General features: G+C 44.0%; 2 protein-coding genes across 3 annotated transcripts in view; one reads left to right on the top strand and one right to left on the bottom strand.

The window, feature by feature from the left end:
- The window catches only part of adat1 (adenosine deaminase tRNA specific 1), a 47,490-nt gene extending 31,659 nt beyond the window's left edge, over positions 1-15,831 (bottom strand). Inside the window, exons 1-2 of one of the 2 annotated variants that reach the window (XM_086027429.1) lie at positions 15,113-15,831; positions 13,287-13,389 (exon numbers count right to left, since the gene is read on the bottom strand). In XM_086027429.1, the coding sequence (XP_085883555.1) occupies positions 13,287-13,292 (6 nt within the window). In that variant the 5' untranslated portion in view covers positions 13,293-13,389; positions 15,113-15,831. Of the gene's footprint in view, positions 1-1,727; positions 1,747-13,286; positions 13,390-15,112 lie in introns of those variants that run through there. The other variant, XM_086027432.1, reaches the window with a different exon arrangement.
- sntb2 (syntrophin, beta 2) overlaps positions 14,724-19,231 on the top strand; it is an 82,274-nt gene continuing 77,766 nt past the window's right edge. Inside the window, exons 1-2 of the mRNA XM_086027427.1 lie at positions 14,724-15,738; positions 16,487-16,697. Coding sequence (XP_085883553.1) covers positions 15,027-15,738; positions 16,487-16,697 — 923 coding nt within the window. The 5' untranslated portion in view covers positions 14,724-15,026. The remainder of the gene's footprint in view (positions 15,739-16,486; positions 16,698-19,231) is intronic.

Raw genomic sequence — 19,231 nt, 5'->3', positions numbered from 1 at the left:
AATAAAGATCTCTGAATTTTGTAAATTATTAAGACACTGAAATTTTTAAACACTCAGCAGCAACAGCCTATGACACACCTGAGTATTCAAGTTAAAGACAAGTTGTCATTACGGTACATGTATACACTTTCTGTGATTAAAAAAATACATACAATAACAGTTACAATTATTGCTAACTATATTAAAACTCTTTTTATAATGAAAAAATACAGTAATTTTAAAACTCTTTATGAAATTGTATACACTTTTTAGGCATTGAATTCTTTGAGGCGGCACGGTGGTCGACTGGTTAGCACGTCCGCCTCACAGTTCAGAGGTCGTGGGTTCGATCCCGGCTCCGGCCTCCCTGTGTGGAGTTTGCATGTTCTCCCCGTGCCTGCGTGGGTTTCCTCCGGGTACTCCGGTTTCCTCCCACATTCCAAAAACATGCATGGTAAGTTGATTGGACTCTCTAAATTGCCCCTAGGTGTGATTGTGAGTGCGGATGTTTGTCTCTGTGTGCCCTGCGATTGGCTGGCAACCAATTCAGGGTGTCCCCCGCCTACTGCCCAAAGACAGCTGGGATAGGCTCCAGCACGCCCCGCGACCCTTGTGAGGAGAAGCGGTACAGATAATGGATGGATGGATGAATTCTTTGAATGTTCAATAACATATTGTAACGAATTGGGTTATCTGTGTTGTGATCGGATTTGTGTGTTGCTGAGTTGTGATGTTTCCGAGGTTCATGAATGCATCGTACGGCAAGCGAGTGGAGCAGTGGAGAAAAAAAGAGCGCGAGCAGTTGTACTTGGATTAATAAAAACGTGATAATTAAACTACGTCTGACGTCGTGTTTCTGGAAGACGCTACAATATGATAAAACTCGCTATTTATATTAGACGTTTTGGGCTGAAAAGACTGCTTGCTTCCTCGCCTAAGAAACATTCACAGTTGGATGATGCCGTGCGTGTTAGACGTGCTCGCCGCAACATAGCCGCCGATTTCATGTAGCAATGTCGGCACACAACTTTCGGACTTATCCACACACCTTTCCCATCGCCGATTGGGAACAGGAAAGCCAGAATGTTCCCAAACAGGAGACCGCACTGTACGCGGGGACCTTCAAGCTCTGGCTCTTTTCTGGCTCTCTCTTTTGTGCCGCCACCCTCCTCTTCCACGAGCAACAGTCAGCGTCCGTGCGTAAGCTCGCGCTAATAAGTGGACCGAACCGAACGCAAGTGGACCGAACCGAACATGCCATACTGAAACCTATTAAAACACCCACGTGTACCGTTACACACTTCAAGTATACCGTGTCCATTTTAGTATAAAAAAGCTTTACTTATAGAATACTTAGTAGGCTTGTCAAAAATATCGATACTTACTCGATACTAAACATTTTGAACGGCTACAATACTAGCTTGCTGTGGCATCTATATTACCAATACCAAACCACTGACTTCGATACCAACAGCGCTTTGCCAACGTCTGCTCCTAATGGTCTGCTGCTCCGGCACACACTGCCGAAGCCTGTCCCGTGCGCCCCTCCCTCCCTGCTCTGCCGAGTGCAGACTGCTCGTCGACTCCCTAGTTAGCCGCGCGCAAAAAAGTACAAAAAAAGTACGACCGATTAAAAATAAGAGTGCGCCCCGGGCTCCTGCAGCCGAAGCTGTGTCGCAATAGCACGGAAGCTCGCCCCCACTCGAGCTGCCGTGGTGCTTTCGGTCAGCCCTCCGCTCACTTCGTACCGGCTGGCAAGCGCGGGCCCCGGCGTCGGCTTCTCTGAGCGTGCGCCCGGCCAGTCCCACGGATCTCCCCAGCAGCCGCCACGGTGGCAGCGGTCGCCCATCGCGGGGTCGCTGATCCTGTTCGGGCCGGGCCGGGCCGGCTGGCTCATTCGGCCGACGCCGAGCCATAGAATGACGCGTTGCGGCTCATGACCCAAAGTCAGAATCTGCTAAGTACGTCTAATGGCAACATTGAACCAACAAGTTCATTACACAAATGCACATATCCAGCCAATATTTAATTTATAGCATACGCAGCTGCAGCATATACAGAAACACTGTACATACATATGCATCATATGTTTACATATGCTTAGATTAAATAGACTTCCTTGCTTGCCCATAAAATGCAGCGTTGTGTTTGTCATATATATTTTATTTCTAAAGCAAGACAAGGTTAGCCAAGTGTTCAGTGGCATGTTTTCAGTAACAGCTGCATTATTGTATTGTCTTGAACTTCTCAAAAATAAAGCTCCTGTGAAAAATAATACTAGATAATAATGCAAAAAAAAATATTAAAATAAATACTGGTTAAAAACAGCCCTTTGAGTAATCCATGGTAAAGTTCACAAATAGTAAAAAGTTCATGAAATTGAAGAACAGAGAAGTTTATGTGATTTGTCCAAAAATAAATCCTTCTTTTTTTTTTATTTTTTTATTAAGAATCGGAATTGTGAATCGTTAGGAACCAGGATCGAATCAAAACATCGGAACTGGAATCGTCCAAATTCAAACGATGTCCAACCCTACCTGCTACTGTTCTGGATAGTCCATAACTAAAAGTATTTTATTTTATTCTTTATTATTACTATTATTATTATCTGTGACTTGTAGGTTTGCCTTAATAGATAAACATGTGGGTCTAGAAAAAGTAAAAAAAAAAGCCTGTGCTTTAATTTGTTCCGTGTGGTATTGAAATGGTATCGAGTATTGATACTGAACTGGGTATCGGTATCGAAGTTGAAATTCTAGTATCGTGACAAGCCTAACTTAGATAAACTACTTTTTGCTATATAGTATGGGCCACCAGGAAGAAGAATCCACTGTTTTCCTACTTACTGGAGGAATGTTTTTTTATGGCAGATAGAATGTGAGGGAAATTACGATTTATGTACTGTATACTGTATTTTGTGAAGACTTTGCCTCTAATTTTTGAAAAAAAATGCACAGTAAAATCAGTCCAAACCTCACACGATGACAGTATGGGCTACCAGGAATATGAATCCACTGGGATGATTTTCTACTTCTTGAAGGAATGTTTTTTATGGCAGTTCAAACGTGAGGGAAGTGATGAATTGTATACTGTACTGTATTTTATGCAGACAGATGTGAAATGCGGGAAAGCATTTACCGTAAGGTTTAGAATACGCGCGCACTCCAAAATTTAGGAGCAGATAGTTTGACCACGAAAAACCAAAGCGTGATAGCTTGACCGCATCAATATAGATGTACACTTCATTCTTTATCCTAACAAGCAAGCAACTCATTAGATACAGACATGAGTGAGTTAATCACTGTTTGTTTTATATTAATTTCACGGGAGATTGCTTCGATCGATCGATGCTCACGCAGTCTCCTTGATCTTGATGATGGACACAAGCCAGTGTCTTATTGTTCCGGTCCCAAGCCCGGATAAATACAGAGGGTTGCGTCAGGAAGGGCATCCTGCGTAAAACCTTTGCCAAATCAAAGATGCGAAGCAAACCTAAGACTTCCATCCCAGATCGGTCGAGGCCCGGGTTGACAACGACCGCCATCGGCGCTGTTGACCTCCAGGGCCACTGTTGGTCGAAGAAGGAGAGGAGGACAGTGTGTTCGTAGGAAGACAGAGAAGAGGAGCAATAAGAGTATAGGACTGAGAGTAGGGACACTGAATGTTGGAACTATGACCGGAAAAGGTAGAGAATTAGTGGACATGATGCAGAGGAGGAAGGTAGACATACTGTGTGTCCAGGACACCAGGTGGAAAGGTAGCAAGGCTAAAAGTTTAGGAACAGGGTTCAAGTTGTTCTATCATGGTGTAGATGGGAAGAGAAATGGAGTAGTATCTTGAAAGAGGAGTTTGTTAGGAATGTCCTGGAGGTAAAAAGAGTGTCAGAGTGATGAGTCTGAAGCTAGAAATCGAAGGTGTGATGTTCAATGTTGTTAGTGGATATGCTCCACAGGTAGGATGTGAGCTGAAGGAGAAGGAGAAATTCTGGCTGGACCTTGATGAAGTGATGCAGTGCATACCTAGAAGTGAGAGAGTTGTCATTGGTGTGGACTTCGGTGGACATGTTGGTGCAGGAAACAGAGGGGATGAGGAGGGCAGGTTTGGTATCCAGGAGAGGAACGCAGGACAGTTGGTAGTTGACTTTGCAAAAAGGATGGAAATGGCTATAGTGAATACTACCAGAAGAGACAGTAACATAGGGTGACCTATAAGAGTGGTGGTAGGAGCACACAGGTAGACTACATCTTGTGTAGACGGTGTAACCTGAAGGAGATCAGTGACTGCAAAGTAGTAGGAGGCGAGAGTGTAGCCAAACAGCATAGAATGGTGGTGTGTAGGATCACTCTGGTGGTGAGGAAGATGAAGAGGGCAAAGGCAGAGGAGAAGACGAAATGGTGCAAGCTGAAAAAGGAAGAGCGTTGCATGACTTTTAGGAAGGAGTTAAAACAGGCTCTGGGTGGTCAGGAGGTGCTTCCAGATGACTGGAAAACTACAGCTAATGTGATCAGGGAGACAGGTAGGAGATTACTTGGTGTGTCATCTGGAAGGAAAGTAGATTAGGTCATTCCACCACTTACCTGCAGAGGTTTGGAAGTGTCTAGGAGAGGTGGCAGTAGAGTTTTTGACTGGGCAGAGCTCGGCACTTGACCATTTTTTGCCGGTCCGGCCGCAACCCCCCCACCCTTGACTTGGGTACCCTTCCGACTGCGACCCTCCGGCCATATTCATAAACATTGTCGGCCCCCGCCCCATTCCGCCTCCGACCCCCCCAAAAAAAAAAGCGTCCGTGATTGACGTCGCTGCGGGTGAAGCGCTAACGGCAGAGGCTTTTTAAAGATCATTAGCTGGCTAATTTACTATTCAAACGCGCAGTGGACACACTTCAAATGCGCCAGTAGTACTTATCCAACTGCGTGTGCTTACTTGCATTGCGAGCCCCGGGGTTGGATTTGTCGTATTGTATAATTATTTGGGTCCAACAGACGCCCAGAAGTCGCAGTCAAGTTACTTATTTATTTTCCACACTTCCCCTCCTTCCCGGCCTTCAAAATAAAAGCATACCAGCAAACCACTATACACTGCACGTTTGCTATGGAGTATATGAAGTAGGGAAAGCCAGAAAAAGTGCATGAACTCTACTTTGATGTGCTAGCGTCTGAATACACTCGTGGACACAAATTGTTTTGAAACAAGTCGGGGGGCGTCGCTTCAAAAACACAGCGATAACAATGCATATCGTGCCTGCTACAACCATAAAGAGACTGATATGACTAGACGATGCATTTAATTTTATTGCGAAAACGACCTGGAATGTGGCGGCTAAGGGGGAACGTGGGTAGGTAATGTCTTTACACACACAACGCTGCCAAACTAGTTTTGCTTTGCAGCAGCTTTGCAACGAGCTGCATGCTGCATTTTCTCCTCCATGTGTTAAACTATATGTCATCGCAACATAATGGACCGCTCAAAGCAGCAACAAATCCTGATGTGTGGCGTGGCATGTGTTGCAGCCCTGTCTTCAACAGCACAATGCATTGGTCACGTGAATCATTGCAGCAGTTGTTAGTGTAAGAAGAGACGTGAGACAGCAGCGTTCGTTCAAGCGTGTTTGTATTTCCTTATTGTCACATCACGTAACCCGCGCCTCCCACCTGCAACTGGAGCATACCATTACAAGAGGGGGCGGGGGGGAGAGCTGATGCGAGAGTAGAAAGAAGCCTATAAAGAAGGCTTCCACCGAGTAGGCTGAGATGATTTTTGGCCACCTCGCGAGGACGTCACACGCATGAGGGCCGATTAGTGGGCTGGACTAAAATCAACTTCCAGCCATGCTTCGTCCAGCCATTTTTAAAAATGTGTCACTCTACACCCCCCTGCCCCAAAAATGGGCATCCGGCCGGGCCGGAGGGTCCGACCGGTCCGGCCCAGGGACGGACTGCCCAGCTCTGGTTGTTCAACAGGATCTTAGATAGTGAGAAGATGCCTGAGGAATGGAGGAGAAGTTTGCTGGTTCCCATTTTTAAGAACAAGGGAGACGTACAGAGTTGTGGCAACTACAGAGGAATAAAGCTGATGAGCCATACAATGAAGCTATGGGAAAGAGTAGTGGAAGCTAGACTAAGGGCAGACGTGAGCATTTGTGAGCAGCAGTATGGTTTCATGCCAATAAAGAGTACTATAGATGCAGTAACTGCTTTGAGGATGTTGATAGAGAAGTACAGAAAAGGCCAAATGGAGCTGCAATGTGTTTTTGTAGATCTGGAGAAAGCTTATGACAGAGTGCCCAGAGAGGAACTGTGGTATTGTATGAGGAAGTCTGGAGTGGCAGAGAAGTATATGAGAGCGGTGCAGGACATGTATGAGGACTGCAAGACAGTGGCGAGGTGTGCTGTAGATGTGACAGAGGAGTTCAAGATGGAGGTGGGACGGCACCAGGGATCAGCTCTGAGCCCCTTCTTGTTTGCTATGGTGATTGACAGGCTGACAGACGAGGTCAGACAGGAATCTCCGTGGACTATGATGTTTGCAGATGACATTGTGATCTGCATAGAGAGCAGGGAACAGGTAGTGGAGAAGCTAGAGAGGTGGAGGTTTGTACTGAAAAGGAGAGGAATGAAGGTTAGCCGCCGTAAGACAGAATACATGTGTGTGAATGAGAGGGACCCAAGTGGAAGAGTGAGGTTACAGGGAGAAGAGATCAAGAAGGTGGAGGATTTTAAGTACTAAGGGTCAACAGTCCAGAGCAATGGAGAGTGTGGAAAAGAGGTCAAGAAGCGTGTACAGGCAGGTTGGAACGGGTGGAGAAAAGTGTCAGGTGTGATGTGTGATAGAAGGGTTTCAGCTAAAATGAAAGGAAAGGTGTACAAAACTGTGGTGAGACCAGCGATGTTGTTTGTTCTTGAAACAGAGCTGGAGGTGGCAGGGATGAAGATGCTGAGATTCTCTCTGAGAGTGACCAGGGAGGATAGGATCAGGAATGAGTACATCAGAGGCAGCACATGTTAGAGGTTTTGGAGATAAGGTCAGAGAGGCCAGACTAAGATGGTTTGGACATGTCCAGAGGACAGATAGCGAATATATTGGTAGAAGGATGCTAAGTTTTGAATTGCCAGGCAGGAAGCCTAGGGGAAGACCAAGGAGGAGGTTTATGGATGTAATGAGGGAGTCGCTGTGGCGACCCCTGAAGGGAAAAGCCGAAAGGAAAAGAAGAAGTTTTATGTGGGTTACAAATGGATTTATGGTTTTATGAGTCGATATTGGGCTATGAAAAGGAAAATAAATTCAAATCAATCAATCATTTTTTTAAACCCAGCCCTAGCCTCTTGCAAAAAAAAAAAAAATAAGTGTGAACTCTTCCGTCTACAAAACATAAAAAATGATTTTCTCTTTGTATTATCTCGGATCCCTCTGACATTGAGAGACAGTAATTTCAAAGAACTAAAGTTAGAGTCTGTCATTTAGAAAACATTTAAGAAAAGAAAACAAAGCTGATGTATTGAATAACTAAGAGGTTCTCTAAACAGAACTCTGAAATTAAGTACGTTGATAAGCCTTAGGACATGTCAATTAACAAAGCATTTGGGCTATCACAGGATCGTCACATAAAAAAGTCAGGAAATAAAATAACACTATATGTGAAAAAAAATACACCATTTATGAAATCAATAAAAATCAAACCGTCCTCCACAAAAAAAAAAAATCAATAAATATATAATATTTGGCCCACCAAATGGATCCAGGATCCAGGACTACCTCACAAACCGGCCACAGTATGTGAGGACACAGGACTGTGTGTCTGATGTGCTCCTATGCAGCACGGGGGCCCCGCAGGGAACTGTCTTGGCTCCCTTCCTGTTCACCCTCAACACCTCGGACTTCAACTACAGCACCCCTACCTGTCACCTGCAGAAGTTCTCTGATGACTCTGCGATTGTCGGCCTCATCACAGGTGGAGATGATCGGGAGTACAGAGAACTTACTCAGGGTTTTGTGAACTGGTGCCAGCAGAACTGCCTACTGATCAATGCGGGGTGGATTTCTGTAGGCACCATCACTGTGCACCTGCACCAATGAATATCCGGGGAACAGATGTTGAGAGGGTTTCAATTTACAAGTACCTGGGTGTTCATCTGAACAATAAACTGGACTGGAGCGACAACACAGACGCTCTCTATAGGAAGAGTCAGAGCAGACTCTTCCTACGCAGGAGACTGAGGTCTTTTGGGGTTCAGGGGACATTTCTCAGGAACTTTTATGACTCTGTGGTTGCATCGGTCATTTTCCAGGGAGTGGTCACCTGGGCAGGTGGCGTCTCGGCCCGGGACAAGAAGCGGCTGGACAAACTGGTCAGGAGGTCCTGGGCTGCTCCCTGGACTCTGTGGACTCAGTGGGGGACAGGAGGATGATGGCCAAGCTGTCATCAATGCTGGACAACCCGGCCCACCCCCTCCACGGCACCCTAACAGCACTCCACAGCTCCTTCAGACTGTTACACCCTCGCTGTGCAAAGGAGAGATTCTGCCGCTCCTTCTTGCCTGCTGCTATCAGACTCTTTAACAAGAACATTGTGTAGTCTCTACAAACTGGCGGACATTAGCGCAATAGTGCAGTCCTGCACCTGAGCTCATACCGTGCAATACTCAACATTCCCCACTACTGTTAGTCTAGTTTTATTTTTATCCAATGCTGTCCCTTACATTTCACTACAGCACTTCAGCACTGTCACTTACTTAGAGTATTTTTCCTCTGTACTTAAATATACAGGCCAAAATGAGTGTTCCTCATACTTTATGTGTAGATGTATGTTGGTGTTTATATACATGTGTATATACACGTTACTGCGTATATTTACATAGGTTTGATTCTGAATGTTTGCCGTTAATGTTATACATTAATGGCTACATATGGCTATATCTTTGCTGCTGTAACACTGAAAATTTGCCCACTGTGGGATCAGTAAAGGCCTTCTTATCTTATCTTATCTTATCTTACTATTTATCAAATAAATAATTACTAGGTCGGGATATCGTTTGAATTTGGGTGATTCCGGTACCGATTCTTTGATTCGATTCCGGTTCCGAACGATTCTGATTCTTCGCCGGAAAAAAATCTTATTTTTGAACAAATCCTATGAACTTCTCTGTTATTTATTTACATGAACTTATACTGTTTTTTAACTTTACGATGAGCTACTCTAAGGGCTATTTTTAACCAGTTTATTTATTTGTATATTTATATTAATATATTATTTTTCGCAAGCGCGTTATTTTTGAGAACCTCAAGAAAATACAATAATGCAGCAGTTACCTAAATCATGCTACTTACTGAACACTGATTGACGGGCTCACCTAATATTGTTTTTGACAATATCTGACAAACACTATGCAGCATTTTAAGGGCAAACAAGTAAAATGTAACTAATCTAAGCATTCTACATAAAACATAATGTATGTGTATGTGTTTGTATTTATGTATATGCTGCAGCTGTGTATATGCTATTAACTAAATATTAGCTGGATATGTGCATTTGTCTGTTGTCTCAATGCTTTAGTTCCAGTTCAGCCGATGCCGGAGCCACACCAGTCCTAAGGGTAGGCAATGACCCCGGGAAGGGTGACCGCTGCCACTGCGGGGTCCCGGCCCGGTGAATGTCCAGAGTCTTTTGAAAAATAAAATAATAATAAAACGCAGCGGCCTACGCTTGCCGGTACGGAGTGAGGGGAGGGGCTGACCAAGAGGAGCAGTCAGCGAGGACGAGCTGCAACTGCGCCGCAGCTTCGGTGGCAGGAGGGGCTGCGCCGTGCGCATACATATTCTGTCCGTCCTACTTCATTTGTGTTTCTTCGGCAAACTAGGAATCGAAATTTAGCACTGACATTGTAAAATCTGAACGAGAGCGTGGAATAGAATGTCACGTTCTATGCCTGTATTAGTCTCGATTGCGTTGCAAGAATGGAAAAAAAATAATAACAATACGCAGAGCTTGCCACAAGACGGACGGACAGCAGACAAGAAGTCTTTTATAAAGGACGGACTAAGCAAGGGTGGAAGTGGGTTTTCGTCCATCCCTCTATTCGTCCATAACTGGGTCAAGTACCGACTGAACGTGTTGTGTTCTTATAAAAAGCAAGACCACTGCATGTTCTCTTCTATTGAGCCGCCTTCATTAATTGCCTGCACAACGCTTTTCATGTGCTTCCCAGTCGTCATATTGCACATGCATATTCAGCCCTCTAGTGGTTCAACACATGTAATACCATGGATAATGCCACTGGAGTCAGTCACTACAGACTGACAGAAACACGCCCAGCCTGTCTTGTGTGTGTAATCCGGGATTGCAATTTTTTTTTAACTGTTAACATTTGTATCTTATCCCTTTGCATGCGAAGTATGTCCTTGTGTGGGACATCTTTAGACCATAAAAATTTCTACCAGCATTTACAGTTAAACTACCCGGAAGCGGAAGTCTTTGTTTCCTCTCAAAATAACCTTGCGTTATTTGGCAAGAATTATTTTATAAAAACTGAAAAAATCTTGCGTTAAATTGCAAAAGTTTTGCAATAAAAAGCAATAATATAGCATTATTACTCAATCTTAAATATTCTCCTGATGTCCCCTGGCTTGCATCGGCATCATCATCATCATCTTCATCACATCACAGCGATCTTGTGTTGCAACTAAATGCTATCTTGGTTAAACATCCATCCATCCATTATCGATACCGCTTATCCTCACAAGGGTCGCGGGGCGTGCTGGAGCCCGTCCCAGCTGTCTTTGGGCAGTAGGCGGGGGACACCCTGAATTGGTTGCCAGCCAATTGCAGGGCACACAGAGACAAACATCCAAACTCACGATCACACCTAGGGGCAATTTAGAGAGTCCAATCAACTTACCGTGCATATTTTTGGAATGCGGGAGGAAACCGGAGTACCTGGAGAAAACCCACGCAGGCACGAGGAGAACATGCAAACTCCACACAGGGAGGCCAAGGCCGGGATCGAACCCACAACCTCTGAACTGTGAGGCGGACGTGCTAACCAGTCGACCACCATGCGGCCCCTGGGTTAAACAATTGTAAACAATTGAATCCACTCACAATTCTCCCTGCCGGTAAGTGGATGTGCACAGGAAATTAGCCAGCTAATCTTTGGGCGGTGGGAGACGGAATGTAAGCATGAAAGTGTTTTAAAAGAACGAGGATGGAAGGGGTCGGAAGACGATGATTTTTATGAATAAGGATGGAGGGACGAGGGCGGAAGAGTACCCAGGTCGCGGACGGAGGACGGTCCGGCAAAAAAAGGTAGGAGTGCCCAGCTCACCATATGATGCCCAAAGTGTTTTAGAAAAGCAACTTTAAAAAACGTTTAGTGTGTATGCACAGGAGGCATGTTGTCATTTGGACCTTGCAGGCTTAATAATGCACACCCATGTCCTCCAAACATTTAATTTGGAATGTGGTTTACAGTCAACTAAGTGTGAATTGGATAACACTGCATTCCTGAGCAACATTTCTTTTTAAATGTTTGATTCAAATAATGAATAGGACGTTGTGCAGTTACAATCCAGTTACTGGACACTTTATGGCAGCTCTACACAAGGCTATTTGATGCCAAGGATAGGTGACGCTGTAATGTCGAAAATAGATGATTACATAGATGGGGGAGAAAGGGGGTTTGCGTCTATGCTGAGTCCGACTATTTTTTAAATTTCCAGTCTATCATTTATCACCTGCAAAATGGGTGTCCATCATGGGCAGATAGGTGGACCAGTCTGTCACATAGGCAGTATGCCCAGCTCTGGTTTGTAGTGTGGCCTCGATAGGGGTCAGGTTGTCCATTATGGCTTGAGGTGTAAAAGGGTGCGCTGGGCCTTCTGCTGGGTAAGGGTGGATGCCTCACTGCAAAAATCAGCTACTTAACCTAAATTTAGAATCTAATATCATGCTGAAGTCTTTTTGATCTTGTTTTGAGAATAATATGCTATGTAAAAGCAGAATTTGTAAGATTATAAATATTGTTTTAAGATTATTTGTCTTTTATTTCTTCCTTGTTTTGTAGAGCCTAAAATTCTTTCATTTACATGCAAAATAAGCTAAATTACTATCAGAGTCTCAGTTTGATGTTATAGCTTATGTTTTCAGAGAACATTTAGCTGTAAAAACTTGTTTCAAGAACCTCCTAGTAATTGGTTGTAACTTGTACCAATAACACACTTCACTTGTTGTTGTGATGTGCTCCAGGGTGGCATGGTAAGTGGTTAGCACATCTACCTCACATTGCAGAGGTTGTGGGTTCAAATACAGGCCGGGCCTTCCTGTGTGCAGTTTGCATGCTCTCCCTGTGCCCGCATGGGTTTTCTCTGGGTACTCTGCTCCCCCCATTCCAAAAACATGCATGGAACATTATAGTTTCAACTTTATTTTACCTAATATAGTGTTTGAAATTAGTGTTTCACCACTTATATTAAGGTATTTCTCTCTTTTCAAAAGACAAGATAATTTTTCTTTCAAGAAATCTTTCTAAGTGTAATTATCTTACTGCACTGGCACTGATAATTTCACCTTGTTTTTAGTATGAATGCTCTCAAAACAAGGTCAAGGTGAACTTTATTATCCCCAAGGGGCAATTTCTTTTACAGCCAGCAGTCAACATAAAGAAACATCAATAATCCACTCACACACAAACAATGTGCAGAGTATACAATGGTATGCCAAACAATTTAAAAGGGCAAGTACTTATTTCTTGAATTTAGACAGTAATTTTTGCAGTGTAGCTGAGCGTAGCAGGTGCTGAGGTATGAAACCACACCAGCTGTGCTTTCGTTCATGCACAGCAGTGGTAGTGGCAGTGCTTTCTGCACCCATGTTTGTAAGCATACAAATCTACACCACCCCTTTTCCTTGTGACTGTAAATGTGTCGGGCGGCACGGTGGTCGACTGATTAGCACGTCCGCCTCACAGTTCAGAGGTCGTGGGTTCGATCCCAGCTCCGGCCTCCCTGTGTGGAGTTTGCATGTTCTCCCCGTGCCTGCATGGGTTTCCTCCGGGTACTCCGGTTTCCTCCCACATTCCAAAAACATGCATGGTAAGTTGATTGGACTGTCTAAATTGCCCCTAGGTGTGATTGTGAGTGTGAATGTCTGTCTCTGTGTGCCCTGCGATTGGCTGGTAACCAATTCAGGGTGTCCCCCGCCTACTGCCCAAAGACAGCTGGGATAGGCTCCAGCACGCCCCGCGACCCTTGTGAGGATAAGCGGTATGGATAATGAATGAATGAATGTAAATGTGTCGCCACTTTCGAATAATCACCTTCATAAGTAGGACAAATGCAGCAGTGGAGAAACTGGCATCCCTTTTCTGCACATCATGTGGCCTTTGGCTTGTGGCCGCTTGGCAAAATTGACAGATGAAGCTGCAGAATGGAGACAAGGAGAACATTAACCAATATGTACTCACTTTTCCTCACCCTCCAAGCTCAAACGTTGACGCTATCTCGTGCTTCTTAAAATGCATCAAACACATTAACTAGAGATGGGCGAGCCGAGAAGAGGTAGCATATTATTGCTAAGTTACCCATATGTACAGTATAAAATATGTATACGACAGCGATTTATACTTTGTCTACATTGGAAACTGCGCAGCCTGTTAGCCATTTCGTGCATATTGCAATACTAGCTAAAACATTAGTGTCACTACCAGAAACAGTCCAATATGCGGCTTTCTTTTGGCTTATTTACATCGTATTCGAATACATTTAAGATGACAAGACAGGCATATTATGTGAATAAAATGCTTTACAGTCAGTGTTGTCGAAATAAACAATTATTTACTTACTGACATGATGCTTTGTCGATTTACCACATTTTTAGTAACTGGTGATATAGAAGTTTGATTGACGTCGTGAGGACCCACTACGCGACCCTCACCCTGTGTCGTGTTGGGAACACCCCGGCTGTAACTGGATCCTTCTCATTGGTCGACAAAACGCGTACAGGAAAGCCCAATGGGCGTTCTTGTATCCTTACAGGAACGCCCAGGCCGAAGCAGGACCCTTCTCAAATGTGAAGGCCCAGAGGCCGTAGTTTGGGGACCCCTGATTTAAATTGTCTTCCTGAAACTGAAACTTCCTGAATTCTTAACATACTGACCAGATTTTTATTCTTTTATTCCAGCTGTTTCTGGTGACATTGGTCTTGTTGGAAAAAAATAGATTTTCATTTTCTTGTCACGACCCTAATTCACATGATATAGTTTACTTTTGTGCTGTCACACGTGGGGGTATTTATGTGCAATTTGGATGGATGAATAGAATAGGGTACTTGGACCTGCAGCATAAACCAAACCAAATTCGTCACTCAAACCTTGAACTTGAAAATCATCATGAATAAATAATCCAAATAGCAACATACAGCTACTGCCTGAGTGCCTGTCTCTGTCCGCTTTCAGTCTCATCTCACACACCCATGCAACGTTCAACACGGGAAGTGGACGCATCGTTTTTCAAAATAAAACCGAAATGTTCGTCATCGTCACTGACATCGAGGATGTTGCACATGTTCGGAAACGTTATATATATATATATATCAGTTAAATTGACTCTCATTTTTACTATTATTAATATTTTTTCCCTTGAAGGCTTTCACTAAACGAGTGTTTCACTATGATTTGTGACTAGATTTCAGTTCGCATGTGAATTTGAAAAATCACAGTGAAGAAAATAAGTTGCCTTTACTTTGAAGGATTACGGTTGGATATGGGCTTGTTCAACTGTGAATTATGAAAGTGGAACAAGAATAGCTTTAGTTACTGAACTTCGCAATAGTCTGACTGTCTGGGCGGTTGGAGCCCATTTCTTTATTTGTACTACCATCTTTTTGGAGCCTGTGTACAAGGTCTCTGTCTTTCCTTTTCGTATGTGGGAGGGTGTGTCGATGTAGCCCACTGGAGGGGTTAGTTACTGGTGCCTTGTACGCACACGGAAAAGGGGGGCAAGTTTATGACTAGCTGAATGTGAGAGCGGTCGCATAGGTGCTAGCTAACCGATCAGGAATGGCAGTTTGGACCAGAGCTGACAAAAACGGTCAACTGGACCTACTTCTCCGCGACCGCTGGATCCGTGTGTTCGCCGAACTTACCAGAGAAACGCTGACTTTAACGGCCGAGGCGGAGGTAAGCGGACAGGGGACCAACCACTGGGACCACAGCATTCCTCCAGATGACATGAGAAATGGCATGTCGAATGGAAATGAATCGGGAACGAGGTCAGGGCACTTTGGCCGGAGTCTGTCTTCTGGCCACGAACAATCTCAGAAAGGGTGCAGCAGCAGCCCCGGTCGCGTGGGTGTTAGTCGGGGTCCATGTGACGGCACCTACGGATTAAGCATCCCCGGGAACTACTCGAATAACGGCACAAACTGTGACTTTGGAAGTCCTGGTTCGAGCTATGGGAGTCCCGGGTCGAGTTCAGGCTCGAGGCAAGGCGAAGTTCCTGATTGTGGGGACGTCTGCACGGAGGCTGTGCGAAAGGTCCGAGTTGTGAAACAGGAGTCTGGCGGGCTGGGGATCAGTATCAAAGGAGGGCGCGAGAATCGGATGCCTATCCTCATCTCCAAGATTTTCCCGGGGCTCGCTGCAGACCAAAGTCGCGCGCTTCGGGTGGGCGACGCTATCCTGTCCGTGAACGGAAACGACCTCAGGGAGGCAACGCACGACCTGGCGGTGCAGGCCCTGAAGAAGGCAGGAAAACAAGTGACACTAGAGGGTAAGTGCGGCCACGTTCTAGTGGGGATTTATCAAAGCCGTGATTACTGCGGCCAGGCTAACCTCCGCACAGAAAGACGAAGAAGCCAGCCGCCACAGCGATTGTTAATACTGTGCATTACGGTAATCCGCCGCCAGCGAGCGGTGTTAGTCACCTTCAAAATAAAAGCTAAATACCTAATGCATAGGTGTCAAACACGGTCCTCAATGGCCGCTTTCCCTCATGTTTTCCATCTCTCCTTGCTACAACACACCTGACTCAAATGATGAGCTCATCAGTAGGCGCTGATGGAGCCTGATACTATCCTGATCATTTGATTCAGGTGTGTTGCATCAGGGAGACATGGAAACCGGATGGATGGAGCTTGACAACTGTGATCCTAATGCATGTACAACAGTGCTTTGGGTTTAAATTAATGTTGTAAAATAACCTCTTTGCGTTCAGACAACCAGTCCACCTAGGGAGAATGCAACCCTGCCTTTATAACATAATATTAACAATTGACTTGAGCGGAATTCGTGCAAATTTGTTATTTCAGAAAAGTGTATAAAACTGGTAGCTCTTCACATTAATCAGTAGCCAAGAAGTAGCTCTGAGCTTCAAATTGGTCGGTGACCCCTGTATAGTCTATGTTTTGAAGGGTTTCGACAACAAATTATTTAGTTTAGTTTAATGAGTCAGCCAGACTAAAGTAATTAATTCTACTTACATGCAAGTTAAGGCTTTCAACATTTTGTTTTCTCTACAGTGAAGTACATTCGTGAGGTTTCTCCATTATTCAAGAAGCTTTCCTTAGTGGCTGACTTGCCATGGAATGGTGTTGGGCCACAGTCTCCCAGCTACAAAGGCAGCGAAGATTCTGGATCTCCTAAACGCAGCTCCTCCAAAGACAGGAAGGTCATGAGCTTGAAGATGTGCTTTATCAGTCGGAACCTAACCATGCCAGACTTGGAGAACAGGTCTGATATTAACATTAACATTGTATTTTCTACTGGGATAGCAAAAAAAAAGGTGTAGCTAGCTGAAATTTTGCAAATAATTGTGTCACCTTCAATATCTGTAGATTCTTACCATTATAAGCAAATATGATCAACGGTGTTGTTGCCAATTTCATCTTGTCCCACCAGGGTTCTTTATTTACATAATTCAAATTCTAATAATGCACCCACATCAAATACAGTATTTACACAATATGCAATTACTTACATACTAGTCATGGTCTGATTCCTGGCTTGACGGTTTATCACAGTTTTAAAAAGTCAAGGTCTCAACAACTGCTAAAACTGTTGGTGGTAATGAGCTATTCTTTTCTTTTTTGCGGGAACTTCTTAGATGGGCACGTCCTGCTGGAATTTAATTCGCTGCTTGCAGAGATTCGATCTAAATTTAACAAAACAAACCACCTCTTTGACGTTTTTTTTTTCTTTCCGTACCAGAGCAGAGAGGGGAAGGGTGAACAGTAGCACACACCCCATTTCACTTTTTCGGGGCCGTGCGGTTACAATAGAATCACTCTTCAGAACCTCCTCCGCGGTGGTTTTAAAATGCAAGCCAACTGGGGCCGTGACATCACTGTCATCTAGTTGACTGATAGATCTAGGAGTTTTTTAAGCGATGCGGAAAGGAACCCAACTGCACAAGCTAGACCAGACCCGGGCATTTTACTGGCCCGTAAATAGTTGCTTGGAATTAAGAGAATAAAACCTACTTTCAAAATGTTGCATAGTGTAATAATAACGTAATGTGTCTATAAATTTATATAGGCCTGTCAAGGGATTTTAAAAACGGAGATTACCGTATTTTCCGGACTATACGTCGCTCCGGAGTACATGTCGGCACCAGCCATAAAATGCATAATTCAGAATAAAAAAACATATATGTCGCACTGGAGTATAAATCGCCCCTCCTCCACCCCCTCACGGAATCCAAGTTGTCTCTTTCGCGTAACGCAAATAAATTTGTCCATATAAATCAAATGAATAAAATGGTGCGCTTAGTCCACATAATTTCCACCAAGCTACGATGGTAACATTTAGCAAACATCCACACATGTAGCATTACATGAAAGTTACGGTAAGATAACTTTAAACTCACCAAAACGGTTGTAGATCGATTAAATAAGTTTTTTATTTATCGCAGACCATGTCAAATGTTTCCAAGTCTCCAAAAGTATTTTTGTATTCGGTCGAAATTATCTGTTCTCTCCTCCGCTCTCGTGCGTGTGTGTGTGTGTGTGGCTGGCTGATGATGCAAGACCATGCACGGCCAGGCACGGCGCCTTTTAAAAAAACAGTACCGTACAAGTCGCACCAGCCATAAAATGCATAATAAAGTAGAAAAAACATATATAAGTCGGTCTGGAGTATAAGTCGCATTTTTTTAAGGAAATAGATTTGATAAAATCCAACACCAAGAACAGACATGTCATTTAAAATTTAAATAACGAACAATTTGAAATAAAAATAGAGACAACAACAGGCTGAACGGTATGCTTACGTTACATTACACAACGCCCCCACCACCCGGAAGCCAAGTTGCCTCCGTCGCGTAACACTGATAAATGTGTCCATATGAATCAAAATAATAAAATTGTGCGCTTAGTACACATTTCCACTGAGCTACGATGGTAACATTTATCTTACATTCACACATGTAGAATTACAAGAAAGTTAGGATTGTATGTAAATTTGGGGGGATTCACAAGAGCGCCTCATCCCAAACAGTCACTCGAATCAAAGAGCGTGACCAGACACAGTGATAGGGAACGACGTGGCTTCGGTAGCACTCCAATCCATTCCACAGAGCTCAACAACTCGCTCAATCCCGGCTCGTACACGACCACGAAGATGGCGCGCATCTCCCGCTAACCGCTAACGGCTAACAGACGCCAAACGTCTCGCGTTAGGACCCCTTAGCTGTCCAACAATATGCCCGACATAAATCAACGTAAAGAAAGGACCCATTGGCTGCCCGAGAACATGTCTGGTGTAAAACACACAAGTTAAACAGTAAACCAATGCCTGTGTAAACGAAGCACTAATGAGGAATTTACAATAGGTATGTCAGAAAGACTGGGGGGAACCAAAGTTTAGTTCCGCTTTGGTGCATTTATTCCGTGTCTCCTCCTGATTCTTTGACCGGAATCAATGGTCTATACTACCCGCTTCAGCCAGTGTAAATTCTCTAAATTAATGTGGACAACACTACAAGGTAAGATAACTTTAAACTCACCAAAACGGTTGTAGATCGATTAAATAAGTCTTTTATTTTTTGCCGACCATGTAGAATGTTTCCAAGTCTCGAAAAGTATTTATGTATTCGGTCGTAATTATCTCTTTGTTGTCTCCGCACCGTACGTGTATGTAAGACCACAGGCACAGCAATTAGATGTATTGATAGTCAAATTGCCTTTTTATCATATGATTTTAATTACTTATTTAACAAAATATTAGGATTTAACTGTTTGAATTATCCATGCATTTGAATAGTGTTA

The sequence above is a fragment of the Filicampus tigris genome, chromosome 4, assembly GCF_054856515.1.
Source record: "Filicampus tigris isolate MCC_2025a chromosome 4, RoL_Ftig_1.0, whole genome shotgun sequence".
Classification (NCBI taxonomy): Eukaryota; Metazoa; Chordata; class Actinopteri; order Syngnathiformes; family Syngnathidae; genus Filicampus; species Filicampus tigris.
Note: the sequence above shows the minus strand (reverse complement) of the source record. Positions and strands in the feature narration are given on the sequence as shown.